Genomic DNA, 21,487 nt, shown 5'->3' on the forward strand with positions numbered 1-21,487 from the left:
AATGATAATCATTATTGCCGTTGTTACGCTCCGTGTTGGCTGTTCGTCGTCATCGTTCGTACTCGTACTCGTCGTACTCGTCGTACTCGTACCCCACCACTCGCACACACACACACACACGCAGTTACATAGATACATCTTTTTGTGAGAGCCACCACCAGATATACCACTACCAAGGCACACATTCCCCAGAAAGAGTAAAAATAAGGGGGAGAAACAAGTTTTGCCCATCACACTGTCGCTCTCTCGCTCTCTCTCTCTCGCTCGCTCTCTCTCTCTCTTGCTGAGCAAACACTAATACCATTACATATTGCATTTGTGTGGCGTATCTGTGTGTGGCTGCTGCTGCTGCTGCCACCGCTGTCGTAGTAGTGTTGGTGGTGTGCGGCATGTAGCTGCTGCTGCTGCTGTTGTTGCTGTTGCTGTTTTTCGCTGTTTTCGATTGTCGGTTGTCGTGTAATTCCCATTTGTCGTACACTTTGTAGTTGCTCAAGAAACTCATGTTAGTCTACTTTCGACTGTTACGCAGATTGTTCGTATCGTTCGTTGCGTTCGTGCTGCCTGTGCTGCCTGTGCTGTGCTGTGCTGTGCCGTGCCCTGTGTGTGCCTGTGCCTGTGACTGCCTGCCGCTTGGGTTCGGTTCGTCTGCTGCGCGCCGTCGCTTCAGGTTGTTGTTTGCTGGCTGCTCCTCCGTCGCATTGGTTCGTATTCCGACTCCAATACGACTCTTCGGTCTGGCCTCCATCTCCGGCTCGCTCTCCGGTCGTCTTCGTCATCGTCTCCGACTTCCGCCGCCGCCGTCACACACACTGCCGCCGCCTGTGGCAGCCGCCGCGGATTTGTGCATCTCCACTAAGCCGTGTCCGTGCCCCGTCCGTGCCCCGTAGTACTGGATTGTTGGCTCAAACTGAAACTGAAACTGTAACCCGCCTGCAACTGCAACTGCAACTGCCACAACGCTTTGGCCGTCGGCAAGTGCCCCATAGAGTGAAATCCAGATGCACAAACATCCACAACAAATACTGAGACTCCGTCGCGGCATGTGCTAATGCTAAATCGTTACACCCCGTTACCCCACCCGTTAAAAGCCAATTGTGAAAAAAATAATTAATTATAAATGATCCCCAAAGTATTCATCGACAAGCAATCATCACTTCCAAAGCTAAAGCTTATGATCGGAAACACACACAAAAGAAAGCAAAAGAAAAGAAAACAAAACAAAAGAAAATAAAATAAGAGAAGAGAAGAGAAGAGAAAACTTCGTCCCTTTTAGCACACGAAAATCGTATCGAATTATTTGGCAGTGCGTTAGTTTGCCCGTGAATTTGAGAGTTCGATCTAGATCGGGACTTCCAGAATACTTTAAAGTTTAAGTTAAGAGCAAAAAATTAATATTAAATGACAGTGCACAGTAATGAAACCGGTATCTGTTTAGTAATGGTGCGTATTTAACTTTTACATACTTGTACTACTCGTCTTTTTTTTTCCAGCAATTTTTGGCATATTTTGATGGCTGTAATATTGCCATAATTCATCGATCATTAATATATTTTTGGGATATTTTGATGGGTGTAAAATGTTGCCATAATTCATCGTTCATTCATTCGTATATCTGCTGTATAATTGTCTTTGTTGGAGACTCGCAACTCTGCCCACATCTTTGGTTGCCGAGGATTAAGCGGAATTCCGGGCTTGTGGGGCACATTTTTCTATAAATTTCCTGGATTGCACTCAGAGATTTATGTATAGAGAGCGAGAGGCAGCGACAGATTCCCTTGTCGGACAGCACTTGTTGATCAAGCACCGGCCAGATTTTCGATTATTGGCAGGCTAAAGAGCGAACAGCACCCCAAGAGGAACATGGCACGACGATCACTTGTCAGACACAGTATTTAAATATAAATATATTGTATTGCATGTTTCGACGCGCTCGTTTTGGCGAGTAATTTAATTTGGCAAATGGAAATGCACTTAAAAATAAGTCCAAGTAGATGTTTACAATCGATTGTCTGCCAAGTCCACAGAGCCACAGTGGATGTGAAAATGTCAGGACCAGAGCACAGAGCACTGAGCACAGAGCACATTTGTGCCACATTTGTTCTTAGGACAAGCCACAAATCCATTCGAGATGCCAACCAAGAAAATGTCTGCTCAAAAAATACGTTGCATGTACTTGTTAAATAAAAGCAAGCAAGGTCGTAGTACTTTGCGAACAGAACAGAATAGAACCGAACCGAACAGAACTGAAATGTTGTTAGCAAGCCAATAAGATCTGGTGTTCAAATGCGACTCTTCCTGGCTCACACTCGCAAAGGTCACACGAATAGGAGGCCTGTTTGGTAATCGGAGCCACTGGATGCGTATGTGCCTCTCTTTGCCGCCCAAATGTAATCAATTCACGGCACTCGAGCCAACAAATATGTAACGTGGAATGCAACTTGTGGCACAGCAGAAACACTAGTCAGTGTAACCGCAAAGCAACTCTCGAATTAAACTCTACATTCTACTCTCACTCCACTCCACTCCACTCTATTTAATTTCCATTAATCGTAGAATAAATATAACTGAAAAATATGGCTATTGCAATGCTCGTATCACTTGTGTTATTCTATCCATCATCTATGCATCGCTTTCGTTTCCAATTTCAATGTTCGAGGAGTTGGAGTGCTACGCTTATTGGAACCCATAGATACAGTAAGGCCCACGGAGAGATAATCATCGGCGGCGGATTCAAAGTGGCAGCTTATCAGCTGCCCATTTTCCATTGGGCAACACAAACACCGGGAATTAATTTTTAATCGTATAGGGCCACTTGAGTTGTCACTCGATGAAAGCACGAGACGGGACGAGCCGTGAAGGGAGGGCTGAGGTGGCCATCCCGATCACGATCCCTATGCCCGATTTCCGATTCCCGATGCAGTGGCCCATTGCCCCATGTATCTATGTATGCACGAGTGTAGCAGGGCGTTTCATCTAGGGTTAGCGGCGGGGTATCAATCATTGTTTGGTCTCGGCCGCCGCCAAATACATGGAGCGAGCGCTTTGACCGGCGGTTCTGCGATAAAAATCGTATCTTACGCCTTGGATCATTTGTAAAATGTTAAATGGGAAAAGCAGCAACAGAGACAGGGAGGAGAGAGAGAGAGAGAGCGAGAGCGAGAGAGATAGTGAGAAGAACCAAAGCCAAAGCCAAAGCCAAACCCAGGAAAAAGTTAACACAAGCAAACCGAAGAGACAGCAGTCAAGTCAAGTCGATAAACAAACCTGAAACTTGTCCGCGGATGCGTCCCCATGTCTGCTCCATGTGTTGGTACTACGAATGCCACGAGTATTGGTGCGAGGAGTGTGTGTGTGCAGTGTGCAGTGTGTTCTCTTGCCGACTAAAAGTGTTGACAAAAGTGCGCGATAGGCTTATGCCGAGGTGCAGCGCCGCAGAGTCAGAGTCGGGAGTCGGACACGGAGTCCGGTGCAGCGCAAGAGCTCCGATCCGAGCACCGATTCCCGGCCAGTCATTGGACAACTTACAATCAAATTGCTCTTAGGACGTTGCTGTTGCCGTTGCTGTTGCCATCGATGTTGTTTGTATGTTGTTGTATGTTGTTGGCCTGTGGATGTCGATGCCTCTCGAGGCACTGCAGTTGTTGTTGTTGTTGCCGCTGTCGTCGTTGGCAGCAATCGGCTGTGTAATTTAAATCAATGTTGTCAATCGAAAACATGATTTGTTGGTAATGGCGGCCCCACTTTGAAGATCCGTCCGCTCCGTCGAAGGGGTCTCGGGTTCAGTTCCGAGAGAGTTCCATTTTTATTGACTGAGACAACAGCAGCAGCAGCAGCAGCAGCAGTTGAGATGGTTTTGAAGGGCCCAGACCCAGGCCCAGGCCCAGGGCCCAGGGCACCCATAGACTCTGTATACCTAGGAGGAGACGCGCTTATCGCATTGATAAGAGTCAACGTTTTTAATTAAGTTTTAGTGCCAGCTGGTAGCTGGTAGCGAAACACGGTACAGTAGACCTTCCGACCATAGCAACTTGCATCCAGTCAAAAGAAGAAGCATCGACTGCCATCGGTTCGGTTAATGGTTTGCCGTAAACTCAAAAACGGATTGGATAATTTGGATTATTTGGGAAACTTAAAAAAAAAAAAAAACCAAACCCTTTTGGTGACGTTCTTGCACTAAAGTTTTTGGTAATGAAATCTAATTAGCATAATTTTAGTAATTTCATTCATTTATGAACCAAAAAAAAAAAAAAGATTTTGAAGTGAAGATCACAAATAATATTTCTTTTTTTTTTCTTTTCTTTTAATTCCATTTTATTTATTTAATTTTTGGTCTGAAATTAATTTTCATAATTTTCTTTGGATGCTTTAAATAAATGAACCAAATTTCGTGTGTTCTGCTTCAAAAGATCTCTTCGAATGAATCGATGTGCCAGTGCACAGTAAATATATATGATTATTGTGAGTGTTCGATCTTAATTGCCAAATACGCATCACACTTTTAATAAAAATAAATTAAATTAAAATATTTGTACAAATATTAATGGCACACTTTTTGGTATATTCTTCCCTTGCAGAATGCCGTTTCAACTCACCTTGCCACTTCATCGCCCAACACACCTCCAACCAACGCGCCGTCGCAGACTCCTCCGTCGACGGTGGCGACGCTAGCTTGTCCCGCCAACCAGCAGCCATTGGGTACGCCCGTTGCCGGGCCCGGGCACAGTGGAATGGTGACGTCTACGGTGCCTCAGGGAGCGCGCTCCACCTCCCCGTGCGGGGCGGCGGCCGGCCTGCCAGCACTGCCCGTGCTCGGACAGCCGCCACCGGGACCGCACTCGTCCGGTCCAGTTCCACCGCCCGCCTCCGCCAATCCGAATCGCTGCTGCGATACGGGTCGCACCATCTACACGGACCCCGTCAGCGGCCAGACGATCTGCTCCTGCCAGTACGATATGCTCAACTATCAGCGGCTCGCTGCGGCGGGTGGCGTGCCGCTCGGTGTGTATCCCGAGGGAATGTCTGCATACCTATCGGGCATTGCCGGCGATCAACCTCCGTTCTACGCTAATCCGGTAAGTAAAGTTGCCCCCAAACTCACCGCCCCCCGTACCACGTACTCGGAGGACGGACTCGTGCTGCTGCAGTCCGGTCTGTTCATAAGTCATATGACTGAACAATGGTGCAATAAATTTGTGAATTTGTCCAGCGTCGGAGCGGCAGACCACCATCAGCGTCCACGTCCACGTCGGCGTCGTCGGTTCGTTGTCGTCTCCGTCATTTGATCGTGTACCAGTCTATGGGTACACTGCTTCCGAACGAACGAACGAACGAGAACCAGTGTCCGTCTGGGGTTTAGCTTTTGGCATTCGCTTAAGCAGCCCAGCGAGCGATTTGTCAGGCCTTGGAGCCTAGGGCCTATGCCTGACCTCTCATTTGGCCTGCTTGGGTGATATTTCAAGCCACATTGTGTGTGTTTGCAAAATACTCGACCTGGGAGACTGCTGCTGAGACTGCGACTGCGACTGAGACTGAGCCTAAAGTAGACATTTTTCTCGACAATGGGACACGTCCTGCCTGGGCCTGGGCCTGGGCCTGCCGCCTGCTCACCACATGTCCGGCGCTTTAACCGCCGACGCGTCGGCCCTTTGTTCGCCCTTTTACTTCTAATAGCATCCATGTAATTTGGCTCTGTCTGTTTGCCAACAATTCTATTTGGTTACATTACTGGGGGACCACATGCGGCGCACAATATCTCAGGTACGGGTACGGCACTCACTCAGGAGGGGTCATTTGTTAGCCGAAAACTGCAGATGAAATCGGATTCGTAATGCTCGTCGTAATAAATCTATCATATCAATATCCATCTGGAGGAGGCCTCTTTTCTGCACTCCAAGTCCAAATATGATCCAATAAAATGTGAACACATAAATTTATTTGCTTACAAGTCAAAAACAAAACAAAAACCAAAAAAAACCAAAAAAAAAGAAAAAAAAAAAAAAAAAAAAGAGTCTCAAAAGCTGACAACCAGAAAAAAAACAGAAGCAGAACTCGAAAAGAATTGCTGACGCTTGCTGAAACCGAAACTGGCGGTTTAATGAATGGTATGATCCATTGCGTGTACATATATCGTACATATATATATCGTATTGTATATATCATTGTATATATCGCATTTGTCACTACCGGGACAGTAAATTGAGCTTCAGCACAGCCCAGCCCAGCCCCTGCTTTAGCATATTTAAACAAAATTAGTTGCAAGTTTTCCGATTGGCAATTTGTGTTTGGAAACATAGTAAATCACTGAGTTTGGGGAATTGGTGTTGCTCAGGCCGTTTCGGCTATCTACAATGCCCAAATTAAATATTCAATATTCATTCGCATTCGCATTCGCATTTGAACTCGTTTTTGGCTGCAACAACAACAACAACAACAAAAAACATTTATATAAAACCGGTCGGCTGGCTTCCAGTAGCCGCGATTTTGTATAGATTTAGTTGTGTGCTTTGCGGCATTCTTTTCTGTATTCTGTATTCTGTTTTGTATGGGAATGGATATACTCGTATTATATGGCATTGTGTTGTGTTCGAATCATGAAAGTCGCATTCGAAAACCCATCGATAAATGATTAAGTACCCCCCCGTAGCCATACCTGCGGCACAGACTTGTGCCAAGAGGCGCTGACACAGCACTTTGATGGAGTACTCCCCACTACTCCCCACACACGCACTTCTTCAATGGATCGAGGAGAGGTACGTACGCTTCCCGTACGAGTGATAGCAGCGTTTAAAAGAAAAGACAAAACAGTTCGGGGTCGCGTCTTCGCTAATATAAATCATCCGTGGCTCGTAATTAGTCACTTTTGGTGTCGCTGTGTCGCTGTGTCGTGGTGTCGCTTTGCCGCCGGCGCTTAGGCCAAAACGGCTAAACTGGAGCGATTTCTCTTTGCATCTTCTATGGGCACTTTTCTGGGGTAGCATAGAATTCCGGCGGAGTTGTAAAAGTGTCTGCTCAATGCGGTGGATTCATTACTTTGACACGAGCTGTCAAGCGGCTGTCAGTTTGCCGCAACGCGGGAATATATATATATATGTATATATTTCTCGGTACTCCACTGCACCCCGCACATGCCATGCACAGGGGCCAAATGCCCCCGAATGGAACTCTGGGACTCTTTGACTCTAAATGGAAGATGGTTTACGTACGGTCGAAGGTGGATGGTGGATGGTGGATGTTGGATGGTGGATGATGATGGTGCAACCGCGTTCAAGCGGCATCGCTGTCATTTCAAATGGCAAGATACATTTGAAGAGCGCCGCCCGCTAACAAATAGGCCGACCCAGAGGCCGCGCCTGCTGTTTTTTTTCTCGATGTGTTGGGGGGGGCGTCGACTGCTGCCTGCCACTGCTGCTACTCCTCGTAACGTACCTTATTAATAAATTTGTCAACACGCAAGTGACAGGCTGTCCGCCTGCGACTTGCCCCCAGCCAGCCTGCCAGCCAGCCAGCCAGCCGTCTCATCTATCCGTCAAATTACTTATCCCTTGTCCCTCAGGTTGGAAATTGTCGACCTGAACTGAATGACTTACTTAGAGCAGAGCAGCAGCAGCAGCAGAGCAGCAGCAGCATATTGTTGCATGCTACATGGTAGTAGGTTCCAGCTGCACTTCCTATAATTAGTTTCCTTCAGAAGTCAAATGAGGGGACGGGCCAAGTGAATATTCCAATTTAGATATATTCGCATCGATCTGCAGCGTCTGCTTTTGAATAGAGTTGCTTGGGAGCCTCTTTATTGAGTTGAAGTTTTCATCCTCCCATTTCCACTCAGTAACACACACAAACACACACACACATACCCCCCTGAAGGGTGTGTGTGGGGGGGCACTTGACGCCGAGGATGGTACATGGTATATTGACTTTTCCATAGCTTAAGTGCCGCTACATCATCAACGACAACAATGCAAGCATGAAATTTCACACTCGGCAACATAGTACAACTCGGTCTCTGCCTCTCAAGCGGCAAGAGGCAACAAAGAGGCTGCCACTGCCACTGCTGCTGCTGGCTGTCGGGCCAAATGTGGTACATTCATGTCCTGTGGGAGCTACAAAAACTTTTGCCTTTGCCGTTGCCGTTGCCCTTGCCTTTTGGCAAGTTCTCTGCAAAATGTAACAGAAAGGCAACTACAAATCGGACCAACACACACAGGCTGGCAGAGGCCGAACCCACTTGCAGCATTTTACGGAAAACAACCCCCAACAAGAGCAACAATCCAGATTCAGATTCAGATCCAGAACCAGGAGCAGAAGCAGAACCAGCCTCCTCGCTCTCCAGTCTCTCTGCAACGTTCTCCTTGGAGCTGTGGAGCTGTGGAGCTGTGGAGCTGGAGTACGAGTACATGCACTGATTTGTCAACTTTCAAAATGTCGAAGTGGTGTCGTGTTGTTTTGGGGGTTGCTCCTGGGCTCCGGGGCTCTAATGGTTGAGGTGACGGGCCAGGCCAGGACGAGGGGCGTTCGTGGCAAAGTACTAAATACATTTACGGCCCCCTCTCTCTCTCCCTCCCTGTCACCCATCTCATTGTTGTTGCAGTAAGTGTTGTGGAAAGTTTTTGTGTTGCTGCCGTTGTTGTTTGGCTTTTTGGCAAAGTTGAGAATGTTCGTTAACAGTAAATTTTGCACTTTTATATGAGGTCCTGCCCCACCCCTGACACACACACACACACACACACAGTATACACACCCAATGAGGGTCAGAGGGAAGGGCAGGCCCAAGGCAGGGAGGGCAAGGCAAAAGGCAACCCCAAGGCTGGCTCTCTGATACTGAAAAGCCTCAGCCTCAATGGTTGCCTACAACAAACAAATTAGCAGTCATGGCAACGAGCATAGCCATACGAGACCACGGCGGCAAGGCGCCAAACAACAACAACAACCAACAACAACAACCATAACAGTTTTGTACAACTTTATAAACTTTATAAACGAGCCAAGAAAATGTCACTGTGAGCTGTGAGGTTTTTGGCGTAGAATGGAGAGCACCTCAGGCATTCATTCGCAGCTCTCTCAGTCGGAAGTGGCAGCTCCTCGTAGTCTCGTAGTCAATTTCAATTTTCTCGATTCTCGATTCTCGATTCTGATTTCAATTCTGATTTCGATTCCATTCATTCTTTCGGTCGTCGCCAGCAGCAGCAGCCAGCAGCAGCAAGCAGTACACCGTTCTCCAATGAGCACAGGGCGGGAATGCGCCGGATAAACGTGCGTTTATTTTTAAATCGAAGCAGCAATTAATTAACTCGACCCGTCATTACGCGCATCGTTCAAATTGTGGCGCATCAGGGCGACAGACCACAGGAGCCGGAGCCGGAGCCGGAGCCGGAGCCACAGCCACAGCGATTCGTCTCGCGTCCTCCAATTGTCGTCGGTTGTCGTTACGCGGAGCCCCCCAAAGAAATGTCCATTGACGTTTTGGCGTGAAGGCTACACAGTCTCAGAATTTACATCGTAATGAAGATGAACAGTCACAGTTTCAGTCACAGTCCCATTTTAATTTGAATTATTTAATTTGCCAGTCAGCAGTGGAGGAAGCTGCAGAAAGAAACTTTGCTCCCGCTCAAAAGTGGGTTAATCTGTGCCAAGATTATCTTAGATAATGCATAAATACTACTTACGGACGGTCCCTATCGGTTCTGTGCAATCTTCACTACAAAACTTGTACATACAATCTGCTGTCTCTGGTAATGCAATATGGAACTCGAAAACAAGTGGCAGGCATCTGGCTGCTGGATGGCTGGCTGGCTGGCTGGCTGGCTGCTGCATTGCATGACACTGTGTATTGGTAATAATAAACGCAGATGCGAACATGTCGAATCTTGTTAATATTAACCACCGCAAGCGCATTCGCCAGTCGACACAGGAGGCGTGCAGTTGCAGTTGCAGTTGCAACAACGGACCGTTCTGTATGTTCTTGGCAACAGTAGCGATGAATGCCGAAGGAGGCGTTCGCTGCCTTCTATTGCTGTGTGTAGTAGCCAGGCCAGCTACAATTTATTATGTACGCTTTACCCGCATGGACATGGCCCATACACGCACTCCACTCCACTCCACACGCACGGCACAGATTCAGCCAAAAAAATCGCCAAGAGCAAGCGAGCAAAAGCCCCACCAGACCACTTTGGAGCCGCACTTTTGGCCAAAATGCCAGTGCAGTTCGGGTGATGATAGTTCGGGCATGATTGTTGTAGGAAAGAAAACCGGTTCGGCTTTGGCTCCATTGAGAAATAGGAACCCAGCTGAAGCAGAGCGATCGGGCCCATCCGGGCACTGTAATTTAATATAGTGTACCCTTGCCAGAACGATGTATGTACGATGTACCTTGTAGATGCTCAGCTAAATGACTTCTCCAATCCAGGAGAGCAGGAGAGAGAGAGAGAGAGACCGAAGCGCTCCTCCGCCTGCATTTTGAGCTGGAGTTTTGGGTTTGTCTGCAGTAGGACCTGGGACCTGTCAAAGGGCCTTGCCTTGCTGCCTTTGCCTGCCGATCTTTCTGTTGCTGTTTATCAGTCTATCGTCGCTGTACTTGTACTCAACCCCATGCTGCGCGAACCTGAACAGGACCTGAACGAACCCCCTGTGCCAATCCCAATCCAAGTGCAGACTACGTAGCCAGAGCCACAGTCAGAACCCGTCGATGGTCGATGGTCGGATGATAGCGGCTGGGAACAGCAACATTTTCGTGTTGGCGACATAAAAATATTTCCGCTTTTGCAGTAATCTTGCCAGACGTTCGTCGAGACGACGACGACGACACCGACGGGCAACGGGCAACGGAATCGTTGTGGTGTCGCCTCTGACTCTGCCTCTGACTCTGCTGCTGCCGCTGCAGACAATAGATTTTGTTGCATTGTGCATGCGACGAGCGACCTGCATACTGTGTGTGTTTATGTGTGTGTGTTTGCATCCTGCCCGTCGTCGTCCTGCGGTGCCATGTAGATGTCTATCGCTCAATTCTTATTGATTTCGCATCTTGTTTTGTGGTACACTGGCAGACTGACCCAGCCAAACGACATTGACTGAATTTTGACTCTACATTTCATTTGTTGGTTTACTCACTCGTAAAAGCAAATGAATGCTGCACTAGTTTCAGTTGGGGATGTACATTATAATATGTATTATACGAGTATAATATGTATGCAGGCAGGCGGGCAGACAGGCAGTCAGGCAGCTGTCTGTCTGTCTGTCTCTCTACGCTGCGCCATCTTTGCTCATTATCGGTTGGAATAGCGGCGAACAGCTGACATCTGTCGCATCGAATTAAGTCACAAGACAAGACAGTATTAGTACTAAACGTGTAGCTTAATCTATATGTACTATACAATATATACAACACAGTGTACAGCCTGCTGGACTGCTGCTCTAATGCTTGTGCTTGTATTTTTGCATGCAACTTTCCATTGGGCATTTATCGGGGCATGTTTGCTGTAACTAGACACTTCCAAGGGTATACGTACGTATACACTTTATTCTCGGATTAAGACACAAATGCAGACACAATGCTGATGTTGAGCATTCGAGTTGCTGCTGCTGCTGCTGCTGAGCCCCACGACTGGGGCACATGTTCAACGATGCTGTTCAGATTGTGCCCCTTATCAATATACAGCTACAACCGACACAGTGGGCTGGAATACACATTATAGTGGATGCCAAATACATGTAAATATGTATGGCAAGTCCATTCATTTATGTAATCAATCAAATTCAACTAAAATCCATATATATTTATATTTCAAAGTGAACTTTCACCGCTGAAAATGCTGCAAATATTTGATTTAAAAAAAGTACAAAAATACTCTGCTTCATTATCGCTCCACGACAGCGCCCCTGGGCACTTGTCTGTGTCTTGATAGCATTTTTCGCCCCAGCCCAAAAATAAATGTGTTCAAAAATAAACTTGGAAGATGTTTTAATTATTTGTTTAACATGATTTTTAATAATTTTAGTTCAAGGTCCAGCCAAATGGGCTTTAGTTCAAGTCCCAATCAGCAGCTCGACTTTGAATTTGTCTTGAAATTAATAATAATAACAAAAAACAAAAACAAATACTTACTCTATAAATATATATTTTATTGTGTCATCTTGCAGGCTGGAATCGATCTGAAGGAGAACCTCGTTGCCGGCGCATCCCCATGGCCATATCCATCGATGTATCATCCATATGATGCCGCATTTGCTGGCTATCCATTTAATAGGTAAGCTATATAGCTTATATACCCCTGCCCCTACCCCTACCCCTACCACTACCCAAAAAAAAGACTGGCAACGGCGCGAACTCGTATGGTGGTCTCTGGCAAAAGGCGTTGATCGCCCCATCTGCATCGGATCGTGAGCTGCAAGCGAACCCATTGTCCCATCCCATCCATGTTCCGTAGGTGGGTGGGGGGCTGTGCGTGCAGGTGCATTCAAATGACAGCCGAATCGGGTTATGTACTTTTTTGTATTCCATCGCAAAGTGCGTCGAAATAGTAAAAGCCATGCATATTAGCACGCATGCCCATTCGATTTTCTTCCATCTCCCATCGCTCCCATCTTGGCCAAGCAACACAATTTATTCGCTTGTAATTGATCGTGTGCACGTCGTCGTTGGACTGAGCAACAGTCCCCTCCCTCGACTGTTGTTGCTTCCGCCGCAACCACAAGCCCACGGCTACTGGCTACTGCCATTGTACCCAATGCTACTACTACTACTAACTGGCTTCTGGCTTCTGGCCAGTGCTGACATAAATTTCCAAACACAATTGTCGGTTAAACAATCGACAACATCCCGTCACGTCAGCCTCACGTTTCGGACAGGTAACAATGCTTCACTCATTGTTTCTACTGTAATTGACACTCATAACAAATTTTGAAAGTTGACTCATTCATCCCGTTGCCCCGCTGCCCCCTGCCCCGGCCGCGGCTCCGGCCCCTTGTCGTTATGGGTCTATCAGCAAATATATTCACGATAAATCAATTTTGAGTTATTTCGCCGTGACGTGTTGGATACTGTGTTGTATATTATACGTACACACACGTATACGTATTTACTGGCGAATTTTTGATTCAAAATTCAAAAGGTATAGCCAGCGCGAAATGCCGGGGCCCTACCCTTTGCCTTTTGCCTTTCCCTACTAGGCCTTGGCCTCGGGGCGGGATTTGTAGGAATGCCAAACCCGGTGCTAGGCAGACTCTTAGATTGTGTAGGAAAAGAAGTGCCACATTATGCCACATTTCTGAAAAATAAAAACTTTTTTCTTAATTTTAAAATTCATTAATAATTAAATTATCCCAATAGCAAAGCATTTTGTGGGTTAGCAAAAATGGTTGAAAATTGCCTATGCCCCGCTCGAAATATTTAATAGATTTGCGGGGGCGGCAGATGCTAAAGGCTATTGATCCTACACTGATAGAAAAAAGGCATAGTAAAAATAACTACAATCTTTTGTAGTAAAAAACTTTTTATTTTAAATATTCCATATTAAATGAAATCAAATATTTTTTGTATTTATTTTAACTATGTTTATATTATTTTTTTATGTCCCTCGAATTCCCAACTAGTTCCAGCTGCTGCTGCCTTGAATGCGCAGTAAAATTATCTTAGCGCAGGGGCATAATCAGAACCAATGCAGTCCTACTCATTTTGCGATTATTTCTAGTTGAAAACTTTAACCAATTCACACCATGAGGACTTGAAATGTAATTTGCGTACGCAAAATAATAACCAATTAGTTAAAAATGAATATAAATATAAATATGAAACATATTAGATTTAAATATTTAACATATTAGATTTAAATATAAAGCATATTAACATTAAATATGAAACATATTAAATTTGAATATGAAACATATTAAATTAATATGAAACTATTAAATATAACATATTAAATTTAATATGAAACATATTAAATTTAAATATGAAATATATTAAATTTAAATATTTCTATATTAATATCAAAATTTAAGTGAAAAATATTCAATTTTAATACAACCACTCTTGGATGAAAATCAATGGCATAAATATTAAAATCTAAGTGAAAATATTAAAATTTCAGGGCTTTTTTCTATCGGTGTAGGCATAGGAATATACGAGTATTTATATGCCATGCTGTTGCATATTCTTGGTATTCTTGTATATTCCTCTACAATCACAATATACCCTGGTAGCGGGCTGTGTATAATGAGCTGGCGGCACACACTGATGGAAGAATTAAAAAAATATATTCAGCTGTCGTGTGATCAAAGGCAGAATAGCTGTCGGCGCAGGTGTTTCGCACTCGGCGACACTTCGCACTCAAACTTAAATTAATTAATGCAACAACCAGCCAGATAGCATATAAATACATACATACATACATACATATATATGTATGTGTATATGTAGCATCGGTTGACAGTCCCCAGTCCGGGAACACTACAAATGAGACAGCTACACATGTACGGGCATACGTTTCAGGTCCTCTCTTTGAATACCCAGAAATGCCAGAAAGAACATTCACACAGCATTCACATCTGCACATACATATGTATGCATGTATATATATAGTATGTATATATATACCGATATGTATACTAAAAACGTTCATGTTAACTGCCCACAAAAAGCGATAAAGGACAGTTGTTGTATCCATCGACTGTATCCATCGAATTCGCGCTGCATGCCGCATGCCCCTCAGTGCCCCTCAGTGCCCCCCAGTGCCCCGCGCCCAGTGCCCAGTCGGCACTGTGGACAGCATGGGGACAATGTGTCAGACCGCAAACTGCACATACATAAATGTTCCCGGCCATGCAAATGCGTTTATGATGAACAAATTTCACGCAGAACAGAGACCAAGCGAACCGACCGACCGCCCACCACCAATGAAGCTCTGAGCTCGGACCCTCGGCCTCGGACAGCCCACGACAATGCCACCAGTTTAACAAATTGCAACAATTGTGGGGTCGGACGGTCTGTCGTTTATGGAAGGAACTTCCCAAAACGACAACAGGCAACAGCTGGGACAGGCCGTAAAGGCCATGCTGGTCGGCTGCATTCCATTTGCCTTTAATCACCTGCTTGCTATTCGGAGAATGAGTGCCCTGTCCCCTTCCTTCCCCTATCGCATTAATGTGTCCGAATAACTCTTTAACCCGGCGCTTTTTGGTTGCTTTCAGCTATGGCATGGATTTGAATGGGGCTAGACGAAAGAATGCCACCCGCGAGACAACGTCCACGCTGAAGGCCTGGCTGAACGAGCACAAGAAGAACCCCTACCCGACCAAGGGCGAGAAGATCATGCTGGCCATCATCACCAAGATGACGCTCACCCAGGTCTCCACGTGGTTCGCCAATGCGAGAAGAAGACTGAAAAAAGAGAACAAAATGACGTGGGAGCCAAGGAATCGCGTCGATGACGATGATGCCAATATCGATGATGACGATGACAAGAACACCGAAGAGAATGACTTATTGGGTAAGCAAAATCAAACCATAAGACCACAAATAAGACTCTACCCTGCACCTCCAAGGAGTCCTTTTACCTCACATTCGATGCTAACAATTCCCTCTCCATTTGCTTGGCCATTCCATTACAGATGCTAAAGATTCTGGTGTGGGCTCCACGGATGATAAGGACCGTTCCGGGCGACTGGGTGATATGATGACGGACCGACCCGGCGAGAGCAACAACAGCGAGTGGTCCGAGTCGCGGCCAGGCTCGCCCAATGGCTCGCCCGATCTGTACGATCGGCCCGGCAGCATGCCCCCGGGCGCCCATCCCCTGTTCCATCCTGCGGCACTGCACCATCACTTCCGGCCGCCGGCGGGCTCTCCGCCGGACATCGCCGCCTACCATCACCATCAGCAGCAGCTGCTGCAGCAGCATCAGCAGGCGCAGCAGAACTCCCTGCAGACGGCCGTGGGGGGGACGTCCAAGCCGCGCATTTGGTCGCTCGCCGACATGGCCTCCAAGGACAACAAGGAGTCCAGCTCGGCGCCCAAGGACAGTTTGGGCGCGGAGCTGCCGCCAGCGCATCCGGGCTTTTACGGCCACCCTAGTCAGCAGCCGTCGCCCGGCAAGATCCTCTCGCCGCTGGCCGCCCGCATGCCCAACTATTCGCCGTACGTGCGCCCCGACCTGTACAGGGGCTTCTATGGCCCGGCGGCAGCGCATCTGAGTGCCCCGACGCAGGAGTTTCTGGAGCATCAGCGCTCGTTCAACGCCAGCCTGGCCGCGCACAACGGCCTCGGCATGAATCCGCTGCTGTGGAAGGCAGCCGTCTCGGGAGCGGCCAACGGGCCGCACTTTGCCCCGCTCAGCCTGACGACGACGGGGGGTGGCGTGGGTGGAGCCCAGCAGCTGGCACCACCGCCTGTGGCATCGCCGTCGGCGTCCTCATCGTCCTCATCGATGGGCTGTGATGTTGTCCATATTCCCACATCGAGCGGACAGTCGGCGGCCCAAAATATGATGGGACCAATATCCAGTCACTCAACCGCTTCGTCATCGTCCTCGCAGTCCGGTAAAATATCGCCGGGTGTGAATGTGACGTCGCTGTGCGCAAAGCCATGACCCCAATCGGCATGTGCGTCCCCAGATCCGTCGGCGATTGTTAACCACGGAGGAGCCGCAGCCGCAGCCGCCGCAGCAGTCGCTTCTCCAATCTCTGCCTTCCGCTCGCTAATTGCCTTTCGAGAGCAACACCTGCAGCAGCAAGCACCCAAACTGACGCTGCTGCGGCCGTAATCGAGGCGGTAAATCGGTAAATCGGTTAATGGGGGCGGGGCAGCAGATCAACTGATAGGATGGGCAGCAGTCGATGATCTTCTTCTACTGAATTTTACGATCGCAGACCAGACCAGAACAGACCGGGCAAGGAAAGGTATAACACACTTTCGGACAATAATTTACATGTGATTATTCGGTATTTTGATTAAAGCCGCTTATACCAAATAGCAGAAACCAGAAACCAGCTGAAACGTGGCGGTTCCTTTTTTTTGGGGCATTGAGAACCAAAAATCGCAGCCGCCATCCCGCTACCAACCCCAGCCCCCAAACCCACTCCCACACACCCACCCCGCCCCACCCCACTGACGTTGTGCAATTTGTTGTGGAGAAGATAATCCAAAAATCATTTGAAAATAATTTAATTTTAATTAAATACACACACACACACACACACACACTTATGCAATCAGAGCTTATAGGATGTAAATTTTGAAAATATAGCAGGGGGCGACCATCAATGAAAATAAAAATAAAGTACTAATCGACATAACTAATATAACCAAAAGTAAAGGGTAAAAAGACTCAACCAACACCCACTAGAAACGCAGTTCTTTGGCAGCTTGTAGGTGAACACAGAGTGGAGGGAGGGTACCACTTGCTACCCACTTGCTACCCCAGCAAATCTTTCAGTTGTACAATTTATGATTTGAATTTGAGTTAGTTCCAAGCCTTGGGAACTTATAAAGGACCTGGCTGGCGGGCGGCGGGGGGCAGGACGAACAACATATCAACCAGAAAAGATCATCAGTCCAGTAGCCCAACAGCTCCCCACCCGATCGGTGGGCCCGAGCCTAAACCCAAGCCAAATAATGTACACGAGCAATCAATCATTGATTTAGCTGTTATTGTTTTTATCGTCTTAAGTTTTGAAAATTGTTCCTGTCGTTTGTAAACATAATTTATTCTACTTAATGTGTACCATAATTTCGTCTGTAGTGTCTGTAATTATTTCGTCTGTAAACCTAGAGATCTATGTACGAGTATTCGATGTACTCTCGCGTATGCACAAGTTGTAAGTACATGTAAGCTCGCGTAATTATAGCTCCCTAAGCGTATAGTGTAAATTAGTAAAAGAAAAACAAATAAAACTGTATATACTACCAACAATAAAAATTAAAAAAAAAAAAACGATAAAGAGATAAATTAAAAACAAAACAAAAACAACAACAACAAAACCCGATTATTCATCTGAATGCAAGCAAGCGAAATCAGCGCAATGGGACAACAACTATGCCCACACAATTACACGAATATATCCACTATGTATTTGTCTAGTAAATATTGGGCGAGAGCACAAAGCGACGCTGCATAAATCAGAGCAAAGTATTTCGTTAAGGTATGATGCAAGAATAATTATTCGGATATGTGGACAGCAGCAGCAGAGGCCAGAAGGAACCTACACCCCCAGAGATAATAAGGCAAAAGATACTCTGCCTGCAAGATTTATATACATATAATCAATAAATCAGCCCTATACTCGTACCTCAACAAATTAACTTTGGTTCTACAACATGAAATAGTTAGCTGGGCTTCGAGTGCAACTAAGCGCCCCCGACAGTGGATAAATGTATCTAAAAAACATAAAATATAGTATTAGTAATATGCACACAAGACATAAATAAATTGGAAAACATATAAAAACTGACGGCACTGACGTTTTATTTTCAACTAGGCACAAGTGCAGCTATAAAGCCAATCAATCTGTAGAATCAGTGCACAAGCCATTGGAGGCTTCCCATTTAAGCAATTATGGATGTTCGGATTTTAGTGCTGTTTAAGCATAGTCGTTTTTCCTGTGTCACTGACCGGAAACGCATTCGCAGACATAAACAGAACAGCCAGCGGAGCAGCAGTGTGCGCAGAAAACTTATGAATGGCACTACATAGTAGCAAAAGGTGGTAGCCCCTCCGTGGGCAGCCAGAGGTTAATAAACCTTTTAAGTTATTTTATTTTATTTATGGTTTTAGGTTGTCGATCGAGCTAATTTTGGAACACACAAAAAAAAAAGAAAGCAATGCAAATATCCTGGATGAAGAATGAATGAAGACTGAGATTATTAATGAGGAATAGAGTATAAATATATTTATATAAACGATGTAAGTTTAAGAGGCCTCAACTTATGGCATTAAAGAGCATCAAACATTTTTATTTTATCTTTATTTCTGAAAATATAATAAATAATTTCTTACTTGATCGAAGGGGAATTACTCTATGGCCAGACCAGACCCATTTTACCTGCCGCAAAGGCAAGGCAGCCAATCAAAGCAATACAAGCCTAGCCTAATGCAAATAATAGAACGAACAAAAATAAAAACCAGTAGCACCCAAAAAAAAAGGGGCACCGAAATGTTAAGCTGACATCTGTTCCTATGAAGCAGATTACTGATTCACGCGTATAACGCTTTGTTGTCTCTGTCTCTGTGGCTGTTGCTGTTGCTGCTGCATTGTCGTTTCACACAAAAGCCTTCGCTCAAAATCTGAAAATCAAATCTGAATTGTCAGCGCCGTTAAGAGTCAATGGGCATTGGAAATTGGAACGGATTCGGGCTGTCAGCTTTATTCAATCTTGTATCTTCTTATAGTAGTTTCAACATGAGAATGTGTAATTTAATTTTTACAGATGCGCGCCGCGGTGTGTCTGTCGCATATAATTAACATCACACAAAAACGAACTTTCTTCTCAGGGCCAGCTTAGGGAAATTCCAATATATTATGGCAAATGTCTCCATTTGGAATCCAAGGCAAAACTAATCGGTTTAGTGGATTCCTCCAAGCCCTCCAGCCCACAGTCCATCTACAATACTGGGCAAAGGTAAGTGTATAACCACGTCTTATTGATAAGCTGTCGACATTCGACATTCGTTCTCCCCTTAGAATTATGACCTTTATAATTTTCCAGCTTAAGCTTGTTTTCTGATTGTTTGCTTTAATTTCCAGAAGCCCCACAATGGAACCCGGTCACGGTAGCGTTTCGCGTAACAAAAGTTCTAGTAATCACCAAATAAAAAATATGTTTTGTGTGCTTATAAAGTGATTTCTCTTGCCCCGTATGTGTGTGGGATATATGGGATACAATTCCACAGTTTATTGGCTCTAACCACTGGGCGAAGAGTGATTGAAATGTTATACATTCCACCACAAAGCGTACATTTAAATGCATACATTCATATATGTAAGTCGTCTGTCATGGATGTGTTTTGAAAAATTGTCCGAAATGTAGGTAACAATTATGCTAATCTTAGCAGCCAGCCAGCCAGCCAGCCAGCCAGCCAGCCAGCCACTCGACATACGAGTAAGAACATGTGTTTCGACCATTTAGCACATTGGCTTGGAAGCTTCATCCGGACTACGGACTGAACGTTGTCTCTTGGCGTTATCCCTGAAAGACCTGAAAATGGCAAACAAATAAAATGATAATGACATGTTATTATGCAGACAACGATCACACTGAAACCTTAAACAATGATGAGACTCAAGCAGCAAAAGAACTGTGGCGACTCACTCACTCACTCACTCACTCACACTCGGAGTATTCCAGTCAATAGGTGAGGTGATGTGATGTGCAGTGCAGCTTTTTCGCAAAGAAGTAAAACCCACATTTCCGTGTTCAACCAAGTGGAACCGAAACTCAAAAACATGTCCAAACCTTTCAACCAAAGACACTTCATTGTTTTTGTTTTTTTTTCTGAAATTAAATTTAGGAACATCTTAATCATAGGTGGGTTACATACATACATACATATGTGCATATTTATGTATTTATTTGCTGCATTTGCTTTGGGGTAAGTTAAATACTGTAATGGAAATTTTGGATTGGATTGGATGGTGTTATATTTTTTACTCAAATATATTGATTGAACCGTCTAAAGAGCTGATATTATATCCAAGAGAAAATTAAATTTTAAGCGAATTCTAGGCAGCAAATTTGGTTACTCAGAGAAGCTACAAGAGAATTGGTAAAAGTAGATACAGAGGCAGATAAAACAATTTCCACTTTATGCCACACATTTGCATATCTGAATAAATTTAGTGAGCATTTCCTTGTGATCCATCCCAGTACCAAATGTCGTTTTGCAGCCAGAAACATACATACTCTCGTAATATAATAAGTCTGCACGTATGTACGTTGATAAAAGGGGGCTGGACGCGGTAATTATAACGCGGTCTATCAACAATAATTTTGTTAATGGTGTCACAAATATTTTGACACGTGGCTGGCTTCCTTCTGCGGCTTTCCTTTTGATTTGAATCGTATTCTTGCAGTTAAAATCAAGAGATCAAAGCGTTTCCTGCTCTCATATTTACCTCAATTATAGTTGTACTCGTACATACATACATACGTACCTACATGCAGATGTGTGCAAAAGTATATCTGCTGCATATATGCCAGGAACTAAACGGAAATCGCACATACGATGGCGGGGCAGGGGGCTGAGAGCTGACTAAGATGAACTGCCTTGCACTGGGCACAGAGAACAGAACAGAAGAGTTGAGTTGAGTTGGTTCTTTCTTTCTTTTTTTTGTTGCTCAAATTGACTGAAATGTTCCACTGTCGTCTCCACGGGAGGAGCGTAACTGGGATTTACTGCTGACTGCTGACTGCCTACTGCCGACTGCTTTTCGGGTGCGAGTCAAGTCGCGTCGATCGCGCCTGATCGTCAGAACACAACATGAGGCTCTTGTTGCCGTGTTC

The 21,487-nt window shown here is 45.5% G+C and overlaps 1 protein-coding gene across 1 annotated transcript; it reads left to right on the forward strand.

Moving 5' to 3' along the window:
- Positions 1-1,221: 1,221 nt before the first annotated feature.
- On the forward strand, positions 1,222-17,259 carry LOC111077662 (homeobox protein caupolican). Its single transcript, XM_022372023.2, has 5 exons — positions 1,222-1,440; positions 4,575-5,072; positions 12,133-12,239; positions 15,181-15,479; positions 15,601-17,259. Exons 1-5 carry the CDS (start codon positions 1,399-1,401, stop codon positions 16,575-16,577), a joined length of 1,923 nt encoding a protein of 640 aa, XP_022227715.2. The 5' UTR covers positions 1,222-1,398; the 3' UTR covers positions 16,578-17,259.
- The last annotated feature ends 4,228 nt before the right edge of the window (positions 17,260-21,487 follow it).

This window comes from Drosophila obscura, unplaced genomic scaffold, assembly GCF_018151105.1.
Source record: "Drosophila obscura isolate BZ-5 IFL unplaced genomic scaffold, ASM1815110v1 contig_170, whole genome shotgun sequence".
Lineage (NCBI taxonomy): Eukaryota > Metazoa > Arthropoda > Insecta > Diptera > Drosophilidae > Drosophila > Drosophila obscura.

What these genes read in the sequence shown, in the direction of transcription:
- LOC111077662 (XM_022372023.2), top strand. Translation starts at nt 1,399, where the DNA reads ATGACAGTGCACAGTAATGAAACCGGTATCTGTTTAGTAATG. An exon ending in CCGGTATCTGTTTAGTAATG is followed by an intron (nt 1,441 to 4,574) that starts GTGCGTATTTAA and finishes CTTCCCTTGCAG; the next exon opens with AATGCCGTTTCAACTCACCT. An exon ending in CTCCGTTCTACGCTAATCCG is followed by an intron (nt 5,073 to 12,132) that starts GTAAGTAAAGTT and finishes GTCATCTTGCAG; the next exon opens with GCTGGAATCGATCTGAAGGA.